This window comes from Aricia agestis, chromosome 15 (genome assembly GCF_905147365.1).
Source record: "Aricia agestis chromosome 15, ilAriAges1.1, whole genome shotgun sequence".
NCBI classification, from domain to species: Eukaryota; Metazoa; Arthropoda; class Insecta; order Lepidoptera; family Lycaenidae; genus Aricia; species Aricia agestis.
Window position 1 is genome coordinate 4456907 of NC_056420.1, and position 14702 is coordinate 4471608.

A 14702-nucleotide genomic window follows, 5' to 3' on the forward strand; every position below is an offset into this window, starting at 1 on the left:
ACACCGCTTTGCGGCGATGTAGAGACGCCAGACGTAGCCATGGTAACGTCAATGGCCACGTCACCATGGCATCCCGGTGAGGTATGGCTCTTAAATTTACTGCCAATTATAGCTACAGCCTACAAGGCATTGCTTTTGTATTTAAATCGTAGCCAACGATAAATCGATTTGATCTCACTCGATAGGCCTAAATCGCATCCACATTTTAGACTGATGATAAACAGCATTACAAGTTAAATCTTTTTGCGATAAGATAATATGTAAATAATATCCAAATAATCAAAGTTTTAAATTACATTTCTTGGAATCGCGTATTTTCCCGCATCCGCTAAACATAATAATAATAAATAATTTTGTATATAATAATATACGATAATATACAAAACTATTGTCATAATATTTATGCCACGTTTCGGTTACCTGTTTAAGAAGGAGCCGTGCCGTTTTTATGCCTAAGAACGTTTGCTGGATCATGTATATTATAATTTATTTAAAATTATATTTAGCGTTATAGCATACGTAACAAACATCATTCATTTTCTTGTACAAGTGAACAAGCTGTTTAAGAAGACAACCACATGATCCTTATGGCAAAAATTCAAACGGTAGCATAGTATCCTAATCTGTGAACTGTAAACAGTACGTGATCAAAATCTAATCTACATGATTATAATAATATTCATGTATCATAAGTGTTCTACAAATATGTAGAACACTTTCTACTGAATGTTTTATGGTTGTCATAATTGGAACCGTCGATCTTGGCAACACAGGGCTAATGTATGTCTATGAAATGTGTGCAGGAGCCGCGAAGAAGCGAATTCTACTGGGGCCAGAAGGAGGATGAGGAGCAATCATACCGATATATGCAGCTGCGAAAAAACAAGAAGGGCTTTCTACACCACGACCGACAGTACAGCGACCTCAAGCACCTGTATAATCTGGTACTTATTATCATTGAAATAATGGCGATTCACAAGAATGTATCATCGAAAAAATTGATTCATAGGCAGTTGACGGACCTACGTCACGATCACGATCACGATTACGATCACGATTAATATTGAATTGACATAGCCTGACCCATTGGTCAGCAATATCTGACGGCTGGGTTTGACGTAACGCAACCAAATTACGTACGTCCGCCATCTGCCTACGAATCAATTTTTTCGATGGTACTTCACTAGATGGCCGCCTCTATAATCTGGTACCTAATGCTATTGCAGTAAGTCAGTCCACACGGCGCGTAACGAGTTGCGTCAGCGTTGCGTCGATGCGCTGCCGTTTATCGCTGCATAGCCGGCCACACGGGCGCTGCGTTACCGCAGCGTTATTAAGGAGTGAGCCCATTGAGACGGGCCGTGCCGGGGCTCAGGGTGCCGGGGCTCAGGGTGCCGGGGCTCATCGCAAAAATCCGCCTTCATACAATTTGTATGGAAGCGGATGCGCGTATCGCACACTGTGTCGGGACGCAGCGGATTTCCGTCAATTCGACAAGGCCCGGCAAGACCCGACAAACCCGCTGCGCCCCTGCAACAGTGTGACCACACTTCACATAGATTTCCACTTTCTGGTAGATTTGAGGTCAAATAAATGACGATTTGCGGCCGTTACCATAAAATATATGTCTCTAATGTCTAATGTGAGCTATTCCTATCTCTAGTAGGGCAAAACCAGAGATAGATCAAATATTGGGAATGGCCGTTAGTAGTCCAAAATTTTTTGTAAATTTTAATAGAAAATCGATATTATATAACAAATAATATAAAAAAATAATATGCATAATGAAGACAGTCCATATAAACATTTTAGTTTTATTTTAGTTTCAACCACGTAGAATACATTGATTAATAAAGGTAGATTTTCCGTAGAATCTAAAACACGATCTAGTAGATTTTAGTAGAATATAGCAACGTTTTTGATATATCGAGTCACGAGTGATTTAAGAGTTAACACTGGAGCCATCCAAAGTACTCAAAATCCGTCAATGCGATGCGGCCTGGCCCGGCAATAGTGTGCTATAGCGCATTTTGCGCTGCTCTGAGCCCCGATCCGCCCCGGCAAGCGCAACACCCCCACCCGCTTCGTCGCGGGGGCTTGTGTGCGTTGCGACGGCGCAGTGGGCCGTGTGAACGCCTTGGTTATTTGTATGTAAAACAACGCAACGGCAGCTCTGCGTCGACGCAACGCTGACGCAACGCGCGGTGTGGACTGGCTCTAAGGGCTATAATATGAGGAAGTATTATTCACTAGATGTCTTCGTTAGCTGTACATTTTACCGTAACAAAACTTTTTTTTTTTTTATGAAATAAGGGGGCAAACGAGCAAACGGGTCACCTGATGGAAAGCAACTTCCGTCGCCCATGGACACTCGCAGCATCAGGAGAGCTGCAGGTGCGTTGCCGGCCTTTTAAGAGGGAATAGGGTAATAGGGGAGTAGGGATGGAAAGGGAACGGAATAAGGGAGGGTAGGGAAGGGAATAGGGTAGGGGATTGGGCCTCCGGTAAACTCACTCACTCGGCGAAACACAGCGCAAGCGCTGTTTCACGCCGGTTTTCTGTGAGGACGTGGTATTTCTCCGGTCGAGCCGGCCCATTCGTGCCGAAGCATGGCTCTCCCACGTCAAAAAGTAAAACTAAAACTAGCTTATAATTATTTTCCGGGATTCAAAGTAATAACCATGTCAAAAGTCAAAATCGATTTAGCGGCAAAACCGTGCAGAGGTTGAAGATTATCAGACCAGATAGATAGACAGACACACTTAGCACAATATTTTTATGAATAGCATGGATATATTTATAGGTACGACTACTAAAGCCTTAGCAACAGAAAAGAGGGTTTGGGCAATGACAGAAAATTTACAAGCTATATATCACTAAAAAGCAGTGCCGTAAATAGGGCGGTGCCACCGGTGCCCAGGGCGTAGATTCTGGGGGGGCGCAAGAATGGCCAGACCAGGCAGACCCTTATTGCTCCCGATAAGTACTTCCCGCTGCGCCGCTGAGATGTTTTCCAATGTAGAAAAAAATATCCACAGCCGAACATATAACTTTCCCCTTTTTGGAAGTCAGTTAAAAAACAAGGGTGCAGTTATATAAGCTCGCACAGGGCGCAAAAAAGGCTATTTACGGCACTGCTAAAAAGCTACTTGTGAAAAAAAGACTTACACTTATAATTGTCTATTTTCTACCAGGACAATAAAGGACAGTACTACGAAGGAGAAGACGTGAAATACAGATACCAGATCACAGTATCCGTGCCCGTGTTCGACCACACTACGTCAGAGGTAAGCCCATAAAGTTAATATACTTGCCCATAAAGTTAATATATTTGACGTGGGAGAGCCATGCTTCGGCACGAATGGGCCGGCTCGACCGGAGAAATACCACGTCCTCACAGAAAACCGGCGTGAAACAGCGCTTGCGCTGTGTTTCGCCGAGTGAGTGAGTTTACCGGAGGCCCAATCCCCTACCCTATTCCTTTCCCTACCCTCAACTATTCCATTCCCTTCCCTTCCCTTCCCTTCCCTACCCTCCCCTATTACCCTATTCCCTCTTAAAAGGCCGGCAACGCACCTGCAGCTCTTCTGATGCTGCGAGTGTCCATGGGCGATGGAAGTTGCTTTCCATCAGGTGACCCGTTTGCTCGTTTGCCCCCTTATTTCATAAAAAAAATATATATACCTAGCGGAATAGAGAAACAAAGGCCTGAGCAAGCGAGATGTCACTATCAGTAACACTGCATGGTAAAAAGAGGCGTGTGATACATGACAGCAGCACTCTTTTTTGACGTCCAGTCGGCACGTGCCGCACGTTGACAATTTAATGTCATAGAATTCATGTTCAATCATACTTGTGTAAGTATATACGTACACATATTTTTCACACAGATGAAAACCAATTTCGGTTACGTTTGACAGCTCGAGATTGTTGCTCTATTCCGCTAGGTATATTAACTTTATGGGTAAGCCACATTAACTAGATAAAACGTCTGTTTCTATACCCAATATCAGCAAAGTTATCTAATAATCTGATAGATTAATCTAAAGATTAAGGGCCTATTTCACCACTTCTTGATAAGTAACAAATAGGCTATCCACCAATTAACTTGGCAGATCAAGTATGGAGAATCTGTCAAAAAAGTTGTGAATAGATTATTCGGTATTTTATCAGGAAGTAGTGAAACATGCCTTTAATTTAATAGTAAATGGGTAATTAAGGTGCCTCTGTAAATCGAATAAGTGTTAATTAAGATTTTTAAATATTGCAAATTAAATTTTCGTGTCGCGGTGTTTGTTAGTAAACTTTTCCGAATAGAAAGACATAACGACGTTTCCATCCTGCCTAGCATACGCCAACGAGATATCTCACTCTACGTGTTTGATGGCTTGTCTCTTCATCTCTATTGACCCTAACATGAGAAAAAAAAATCTCGCGTAGATCTATTATCGAAATGACACATTTTTAAAAAGTTTTGTCGAGATAATGTCGAGATTTTGACATTGGCAGACGAGTAGTTTTTAATTATCTCGAGAGTGAGATATCTCGTTGGCGTATGCTAGGTAGGCAGGACAGCATCTGAAATCAATAAGTATATTATGGTCTCAAAATATTTTTAGCGAGCACCTAGACGATCAATTTTATTGTGCAACAAGATTGAGAGCCCGTCTTTCAATCTTCTTTTACAATAAGATTGAAAGGCAGGCGCATGCAATATTAACCCTAAAGACGGTCAATAATATTGCACAATACGTGATATTGCGTATATGGCAAAACAATGTGTGCCGGATCAGTTATTGCAGCAGCATAATATTGTAAACTTCGGGCTACGAATGTTGTAGCGCGCTACGCCGCGCCGTAGCACGCTCGTAGAGGGCCTACAGAATATGAAAATCGTTTATCTAAGGGCCTGTTTCACCACTTTCTGATAAAGTGCCTAATAGGCTATTCACAACTTTTTTGACAGATTCTCCATACTTACTTGATCTGTCAAGTTAATTGGTGGATAGCCTTATCAGGAAGTGGTGAAACAGGCCCTAAGCCAACAAAGTGAATGGATTCCAATAATTTTGTGTCTAATTTGGTTAATTTATTGCTTCGTTAATGAATAATATAAAAATACTTTTGTTTTTTTTTTTTGCAGAATATCACTAAAGTGCTGGGTGAGGTAAGTTTGTCGTTTTGTATAATAAAAATAACGGAAAGTTTTAAAAGCTTATCCTTAAATTATTATTAACAAGAAAGGTAATAAAACATGTTCAATTTCAGGAAAAACAAAGGAATGCTACGAGAACGGTAAATATAAGATTTAAAAGTATATTTGGTAAGTATGTAACAAAATACTCAACGTAATATTAACCTTACAATTTTAAACGCTATTTAGTTTGTAATTTGTATGGTGTACGCAGAATAAAAGAAGAACAATTACATATTATTTTCCCTTATATTTAAAGAAACCTTGTAACTTACCTATTTCATCATCTGGCTATGCATAAAATCCACATCTTTTTAATCCAAATCATTTTCCCGGCCCTGAAGCCTTTTTTTTTTATTAAAAAAAAAAGGCAATTTTTTAACTTTCACTTTTAACTGCTTCTTCCACTCATGTCTTCATAATTTTGATTCATGAAATATTTATTCGTATTTAACAGCAAAATAAATATATTGTTCTCAGTATCCTGTGAACCGTCTGCTGGGAGTAGTCGGCATTGACATACCGATTGCCCATCTGAAGTTGGTGCTCCCATATTATTTGGTAAGAACCACAGCATAGATCAAGATCTTTATCTATGTCTGTGGTAAGAACAATATTTATTTTTAAATATAATAAGTAATATTGTGTTGCGGGTACCAGTTAACGAAAATATTTGTGTCTAAACAAAAAAAATAAGTTTTCGTTATCCATGTATTATACGAATCTAACAACAATTCTCAAGCTAAAATCTACCTTAACTTTTATTTCAATCAACATAAATCATTGAAGTTAGATCTTCTAAAGTTTGATGAGCAAATTCCATGTTCTTATAGGTTGGGGCTGGCGGCTCTCTGTTCATAGTGGACCATCGCGGCAACATCGTGATACATGACGACATCGAGCCTGTGGTTTGTAACCTTACGAGTATGATCCCTTTTAAGACTTGGAAAAGTCGTTATTATTAACATTATTAGTTTCGCTTTGGAATGAAGTATCTTATCGCGCGTTGCGAATCGGGGCTAGACGGAAAAAGTTGTGTAACGACAGTCGACATGACACAACAGTGTCGGTATATTACAACTAGAGCAAAAATGCTAAAGTTCTAAGCCGTGCGGTAGCGCGTGTTTCTCTCTCTGTCTATCTCTCTCTCTCTTTTTCTCTTTTTTTATAACTTTGTTCCATCCGGGTATGTCCCTTGACACCTCTCAAGTTTTTTTCCTTTTGTTTGTTATTGTTTCAAATTTTGCCTACTGCGCTTATTTAAATTTACCTCGTACATCGATAAATTATTGTTAAATTAGTATATTTCCTGCACATTGAACAACAAATTCATAAATATTTGTTTAATCAAATCAACTGCACTGTTGTAAATAATGCAAATTTTACAAGAAAAAGATTATGTCCGTATAATCCTCAGGCATAATCTCATGACGTTCCGTTTTTCATTATCAATGCATGTTAACGCGATTATCAAAATGATAGCTTGTAAATTTTTCTAGGTAAGTATTCATTATTAAAATAACATCTGTTCCATTATGTTAAAATCGGTTTAAAATATGAAAAGATTGATAGTTAGGTATTTGATTTTGATGGACAGAAATATAGCGGAGACCTCATATTATCATTTGTTTCGTTATGTTTTAGAGATGATAGACTGATTGTTATTAACTGCATCAAAATATAAACTACTAAGGTTTATACTTATATGTGGATGAAAATATTGCGTAGAAATTGGATAGTTTTTATGGCAGCAATTTACTGTTATCGCCATTAGAACTATCCCGTATCCGCTATTGAGGATTTCGACGCATACGATGTTGCGTTATCATTAGACTCACTAGTCACCCATATTTAGGCACAGAATATATATATTAGTAGTACCAAACTTAGGGCAGTGCAGTGCAGCAGCCTAAATGGCAAAAGCAGCTGGGTCTGGGTAGACCCAGCTGCTTTTGCCATTTAGGCTAGTAGTTAGTTGAGTATCTATTAAAAAACTTTTTCTTGGCTCACTTACGGCCGTTCCCAATATTTGATCTATCTCTGGTTTTGCCCTACTAGAGATAGGAATAGCTCACATTAGACATTAGCGACATATATTTTATGTCAATTGTGAGCTATTCCTATCTCTAGTAGGGCAAAACCAGAGATAGATCAAATATTGGGAACGGCCGTTAGCAGATGAACCACGGGGATTTTAATCTGCCAAAAATAGTAGACTAGTTTACGCCCGCTACTCCAATGCGCCAAAATTCGCTGGGGAAACATAATTTTTTTTTCAGGATAAAAAGTGTCCTATGTCCATTCCTGGAACTCAAAATGTCCCCTTACCAAATTTCGTCAAAACCGGTTCAGCAGTTGCCGGTTTGAGCGTGACGAGGTAACAGACAGACATTCACGTCTGTCTGTTACCTCGTCTATACGTGGGAGAGCCATGCTTCGGCACGAATGGGCCGGCTCGACCGGAGAAATACCACGTTCTCACAGAAAACCGGCGTGAAACAGCGCTTGCGCTGTGTTTCGCCGAGTGAGTGAGTTTACCGGAGGCCCAATTACCTTCCCTATCCTCCCCTATTCCCTTCCCTTCCCATCCCTACCCTCCCCTATAACCCTATTCCCTCTTAAAAGGCCGGCAACGCACCTGCAGCTCTTCTGATGCTGCGAGTGTCCATGGGCGACGGAAGTTGCTTTCCATCAGGTGACCCGTTTGCTCGTTTGCCCCCTTCTTTCATTAAAAAAAAAAGTCACACTTTCCGATATATAATATTAGTATAGATATAGAGTTTTGTGTTCGCAGTTCGACAGCGACATCCTGAAGCCGGGGTACCGGACGGTGGACTTCATGGACGTGGAGCAGCCCGCTGCGGACCACCTGCCGCGACACTACCCTGAAGACTGGTTTGAGGTACACTAAGGGCTCCCACATAATATAACTGCGAATTCGCATCGCAAAAATCTGCGACAAAACTCATACTAAAAATGATATTACGATGCGATGCGAATTCGCAGTTTTGAGTGGGAGCTACCTTTTCGGCCGCCACTTACTACGTTAAAGAGCCCTTAAACCCGACTATAGATAAAATCGAAATGTTTTGGTAGCAATGATGAAAAACTCAAAGCAGATACGAGTACGTTACTACCGCGCGCGTTGTGAAGATTCAATTACGGCCCAATGATGAAATACTCAAACCAGATATGTTACTACCGCGCGCGTTATGAAGCTTCAAATACGGCCCTATTGGGCCGTCTGTTGTTTAGTCTGCATCGAGTCTTACCTAAATAAATTGGAAATGACGTCGTGCGTGTATCGAAAATGTACCAATTACTCGTATGACTCGAAAGTAAACAAAACACATGAAATCTCTTACCACATGTCTTGATTGCAATAAATATTTACATTTTCAGTTATTTTTTCGAACAATCTGGAAAAAATCGAATTTTCGTCATAGCTCAGACGAAGAAAGAGACAACGATACGATTCGACGTTTAAAAATAGAACTGTCTCTTTTATGTAAATGGTTTTTCGCATAGACATAATATAATGCTAAAGACCAACAAAGAGTGCGAGAGAGAAGAAAATCCTTTATGGAATTATAACAAGATGAAAAGAGAGAGGCAGTCTAATGAAAATTGTAACAACTTTTATTTGACAGGTCGTCAAAAGTCGTCAATCGTTTTTATGCCCTTTCGGTATTTGCAATTTATTATTTAAATCGTATGTTATTTTCAACAAATACTATTATATATAACAATAATAACTTGTGCTGTGAGTGATTGCAGTGTAAATCATAGGAATAATCCTGAAAAATATACATTTCACCCGTAATTAATCTTCATGTCCTAATTGCTACGATGTGTTTATTTTTGCTATATTCTGGTCTTTACTTCTCTATTTCAAATAAAATATTGTGAATCCTCCCTTTTACTTTCATATTTTGCGTAACTAAAGGTACTATTGTTCCTATATTACACAAATTTTGAAGAAAAATTTTTCATCAAAATTTCTTACATATACGCTAGTGCTTGAATCAAATTTATCGATATGCTTATCGATATTTTACAATAACATAAATCTAAAATAAAAATCATTTACCTTTATATATTTTATCACCTTAAGCCCGGCCGCACATTATCCGAAATTTCTGATCAGAAAAATTCGGACGCCCGGCGGAACGCACTCTGTTCATACATTTTGTTGTAGACCCATCATACTAAAAGAATTTCTGACGTGTCAAAATGTATGAGCGGGACGGGGCGTCCGAATTTTTGTGATCAGAAATTCGGAAAATGTGCGGCCGGACTAAAAAGGACATATTATCTTATTTTAACTAATATAATATAGTATAGTATAATATAGCTAATATAATATAACTACTATAATATAGAGTGACTCTAAAACTAGAGGAAGGTTTATATTTATATATCATAATCATTTGTTTTACGATTTAATTGGGCGTGTTGGTTGGAATCCCAAGAAAAATTCAACAATATGTAGGCAAACATTTCATTGAAAATTTTTAAAGAAAAATTAGAATAAATACTATTTTGGTTAAAGGAGCTATCCCAACTTTATTTGTGCCAGTAAGTTTGACATACTGTTGCACTTGTTACTGAAGCAATTATTAAAAATAAGCAATTATAAGCAATTAATGCTTTTTAGTTCATTTAAGATTATACTTATATGAACTAAAAAGTATTAAATAATCCTTATTCTGTACTCAATCTTCATAATTTTGAAGTCGGTACCAGTCCTAAGTATATAAGTTGCTGTTATACCTATTCTGTCAGAGAACTGGCGATTAGGTTAGCTGGTACCGATTGCAAAATAATGAAGATTGAGAACAGAATTAATACTGAGTACAGAATAAGAATTATTTAATACTTTTTAGTTCATTTAAGTATAATATTACTATTGTCATTGCCTTGGAAGTCGGTTTTAATTTTTTGTTTAAAAATAATAATTTTACTCATTTTAGCTGTCCTTAACGTTTTCTATACTTACAGTTGGTGTTTTAAAAAATCAAAATCAAAATTGGTTTATTTCTGAACAAATCTAAAATAAAATATATTTTCAGAATACATGGTGCCTACCACCGGTTCGGTAACTAAGCCGACGAGAAGAACCGGCGTAAGAAACTCGCACGCCCACTTTTTACCAAAAAAAAGTGAGAAAAAAAATAATCTTTTAAAACAAAATTTACAATGCTGTAACTAAAAATTATACAATGTAAACATAGATAGATACATAATAATTGTAAGTCATGTAGAAGTAGCCTTGCAAGCAGTCATTCAGCATTCTACTCCCAAGATGTGCCATCAATTATGAAATCATTTTGGCTTTGGCACAAAACGTTCTGTGACTACTTTTTTAAATTTATTAATCGAAAGATTTTGAACGTTTTCTGGGACCATAAGTTCCCATTTGAATATCAAGGAGTCACTTCGATTTCTCATTGTTTCCATCACCAGACCACCACTTTTGTGAACATGATACCTACTCGGAACAATACAATGTACAGCATAAGAAAAAATTTGAAAATCGGTTCATAAACGGCGGAGTAATCGTTGAACATACATAAAAATATATCCACAGGTGAACGCCTAGACTCCTCCTGTTTGGAAGTCGGTTCAAAATAATTGTAATAAAATATTATGATATTTTATAATATGTATTTAATTTAAGAATAAAATATAATATACTATGTGTGTTGTTTACTTTCAACGTTTACTTTCAATGTAAGGACTGATTTACCAGATAGATTTTACCTGAGTAATAAATAAGTAACTTTATAATGTGTTAAGTGTAAATTATTTACCCCTATAAGAACCTCATGTCATAACATATCCGACGATTGAAAAATCATTCCAAAAGAAAATGTGTATCTACTTTTCAATCGTCACCTTTTTTTGCCAATTAAAATTTATGATACCTAACAATCTATCAAAGTTGCATATTATTTATTTCTTATAGAAACTCAGGTAAAATAACTCGAACGGACTAAACTATCGATAGCAAAATACTATACTATCGATAGTAAAATATACATCACTAGCACACGCACACATTGACAGATCAAAAATGGTCACGCATTTTCGAGTTGTCAGGTGGTCTTTACGACAGTATATAATAAGTCTATGGTTTTTCGTATCTTTTGTTTCACTTATCTGTCAAATTTGTCAATGTTTGCAATTTTGAATTTGAAAATTGTTCAGAAGAGATTTAAGCCGGAATATAGTATGGACTATGGACGTAACATATCTGTATAAGTAGAATATCATTGTTTGGTAGTATATTCATGTATGAAGTCTGGTTCCCGCAGGGTGATTAAATGAAATGAGATAAATGAAAACCTTAAAATTTAGAGACTGAGATTGGATGATGTTACATTAAAGGGCAACACAAAATTAAATGAAAAGTGAAGAAGTAACCAACAGACAGGCAGACATACAATCTTTCGTGTTGATAATAATAACGTGGGTTTTGTTATCTAAATCATTTATTTTAATACAACCTGCGCACTAGAATGTAAATGTTTACCGCACTACATAACTTCAACGTAGCACAGAAGACGGAAGATTTTAATCATTATTTACGATGAATATTAGATTAAGTAGCAAACCATTAAAATGTCGATCGTATCTATAGATCGATTTAGATTAGATTGCTATCGTGTTCACAGGCCGTGCCGACGACTGTTGTCTCTTATACTACGAGTGGTCGATAAAGCAGTGTTTTAACACACCTCTACCAGGATCTGATAGAAAATTTGGATATCAGATTTTCAAAAAAATTCATTGATCATTGGATAAATTTTTATAATAGGTATGATGATTTTTTTTTTTCTTGTTGGTAAGTGAAGGACCATTCAAAAATAGATCGGTGAAAAAAATAACTCTGATAGCTTAAAAACTCTCCAAGATATCACAATAATTCAAAACTCACATAAAATAGACCTTCCCAAAACGCTCCATACTATGTCAGCTAACTGTGACGTCACGCCTAGCTAGTTTGTTCGATAGCTATGTTAAATATTGCGTTTATGAAAGTGGTTTCATAAGAGAAGATGTTATAATTTACTTATCCAATGGTATACAAAAATTAAGGAATTGTATTAAAAAAAACGACTTGACTATCCAACTTTGAAGGCTCATAACAAAAAAAATACTTACATAAGTTATGAAACTGAAATTTTGGGAATACTAATTTTTTACCGCTATGTCTTTATTTTATTTAAAAATCAACTAATCTTTGACCTTGTCGTCATCCCTATTGCATGTTTCACACATGGAATCAGCCACTATAAGGAAAAAAATAAAAGGATCAAAATGTTTTATTCCAATTACCCTGGTGTTGCTAGAGTCAATTTCTTTTCTCACTCTTTGCCATCAGATCCTGGTAGATCTATACTTACTAGTACTTGCGAACAAGGAAGACATTTCAGTAGCATTAGAAACACGTTTTTAAAGCTGGCTAGTATTGAGCGTACAAGATATGATAACAAATTTCAATAAATTGTTCCTGTAATTTAGAAAAGCCAGACTATTATCCTTCTGTATGTTTACAGCCACTTTTTCACACTTTCACTTTTTTAAACTGTTTGTGTCTAGACCTTAAATTATTTACTCAGGTCAGACGTAACAAAATAAAGTAATTAATAATATAGATTATAGATAAATACGTCAATGAATTATATTATACCTATTCCATTTAATACATTCTATTACTGATAAAAACCCACAAAACAATACTATGACAGGCACCTGAATGTATGTTTTGATAACGTGGACGATACATTTCCTGTACTTTCCTACCTACAGGAAATTTTGTGTCTGCAAAATACTTGTCTTAAAAGATAAGATAACACTCTAAAGATTTCCGTCTATCTTTTAAGATGCGCACACAGACAGGCGACAGCAAAAAACAGAAATATATCAAGTGAATCTTCATATAATAGGTTTTCGTAGAACTTACTTACATCTTTTTTAGGGTTCCGTAGTCAACAAGGAACCCTTATAGTTTCGGTCTGTCCGTCCGTCTGTCTGTCCGCGGTTTTGCTCAGACTATAGGACCTACAAAGCTGTAATTCGGCATGAATACAGATATTAATGATGCCGACAAAATGGCATATAAATTCTTTTTTTTTTTATGGTACCTTCCCTAATCCCTTCACATCAAGCGGGGATGATTTTTTTTCGCATCCACCCGACCGTGTGGGGTGTAATTAGATCGGTTTTAAAAAAATATTACGAGTATTTATAGATCATTTTCCGATTTAGGGATCCATTTATGAAATAGGAAGTTTTAAAGTAGAAAAAATCGTTAGAGTCCAGTTTTCACGGGATTCACGGGAGTAGGAAATATGCTAAATTTAAAAGAAAAACTATCGCGGCTAAGGGTCAATTCAGACTGCAACGTGACGAGGCGAGGCGCGACGCGATGCGACCTAAATTTGTATGGATTTGACAGATGTCGTCAGCGTGAGACGTCTTGCGAATCTGTCAAATCCATACTAATTTAGAAATGCATCTACGCATCGCGTTGCGGTCTGAATCAACCCTAAGAAGACTTCATAAGTTTTTGAGTAATACGAGTATCATGTATACTTCGCCGAATACATTTTTTTTAGTTGATCGACTGTCGATCAACTAAAGAATGTATTTGGCGAAGTATAAAGGAAATTTTCGTTCAAATTCCTTTGAACGTAACTGAGATGATGTTGTTAGTATTGTAAAACACGTTATAAATGTAACATTCATTGTCCATACAAAAAATATCATTTATCAAAAACTCACGGTACTACGGAACCCTATATTGCGCGTGACACGCACTTGGTCGGTTTTTTTTTCATTCTTCCAAACATTTTTTTAACAGTCAAAAGAAAGGATTATGATGGCAGTCTCTGTCTGGGTTCTAAAATAAAACACAATAGGCTAGTAGTAGACAGTAGTTTAGGACGCGACTGGTTAGACTTACGGCCGTGTCCAATATTTGATCTATCTCTAGTTTTGCCCTACTAGAGATAGGAATAGCTCACATTAGACATTAGAATGTTAATTGTGAGCTATTCCTATCTCTAGTAGGGCAAAACCAGAGATAGATCAAATATTGGGAACGGCCGTTAAGGACCAAGATGTGGCGTATAGTCACGTATGGTAATGACATCCCAACAAATTCATATAATACAATGGCATGCGATTTCCAGTTAAAATAGATGAAATTTCGGAAGATTCTCTTATTTTTCAACGCAGCTAAAATCAAAAATCCCATTTGTAATGAATAACCATAGATCTCTGGTACATACCCCCATATAATTTTGAACATAAGATTTTTTTTTTAATGAAATAAGGGGGCAAACGAGCAAACGGGTCACCTGATGGAAAGCAACTTCCATCGCCCATGGACACCCGCAGCATAAGAAGAGCTGCAGGTGCGTTGCCGGCCTTTTAAGAGGGAATAGGGTAATAGGGGAGGGTAGGGATGGGAAGGGAATAGGGGAGGATAGGGAAGGGA

The 14702-nt window shown here is 37.2% G+C and overlaps 1 protein-coding gene across 1 annotated transcript in view; it reads left to right on the forward strand.

Annotated features, from left to right (window-relative positions):
* The window catches only part of LOC121734258 (voltage-dependent calcium channel subunit alpha-2/delta-3-like), a 42416-nt gene that overhangs the window by 15443 nt on the left and 12271 nt on the right, over positions 1-14702 (forward strand). The window contains exons 10-16 of the mRNA XM_042124744.1: positions 804-944; positions 3195-3287; positions 5144-5167; positions 5269-5295; positions 5675-5755; positions 6028-6102; positions 7989-8096. Coding sequence (XP_041980678.1) covers positions 804-944; positions 3195-3287; positions 5144-5167; positions 5269-5295; positions 5675-5755; positions 6028-6102; positions 7989-8096 — 549 coding nt within the window. The remainder of the gene's footprint in view (positions 1-803; positions 945-3194; positions 3288-5143; positions 5168-5268; positions 5296-5674; positions 5756-6027; positions 6103-7988; positions 8097-14702) is intronic.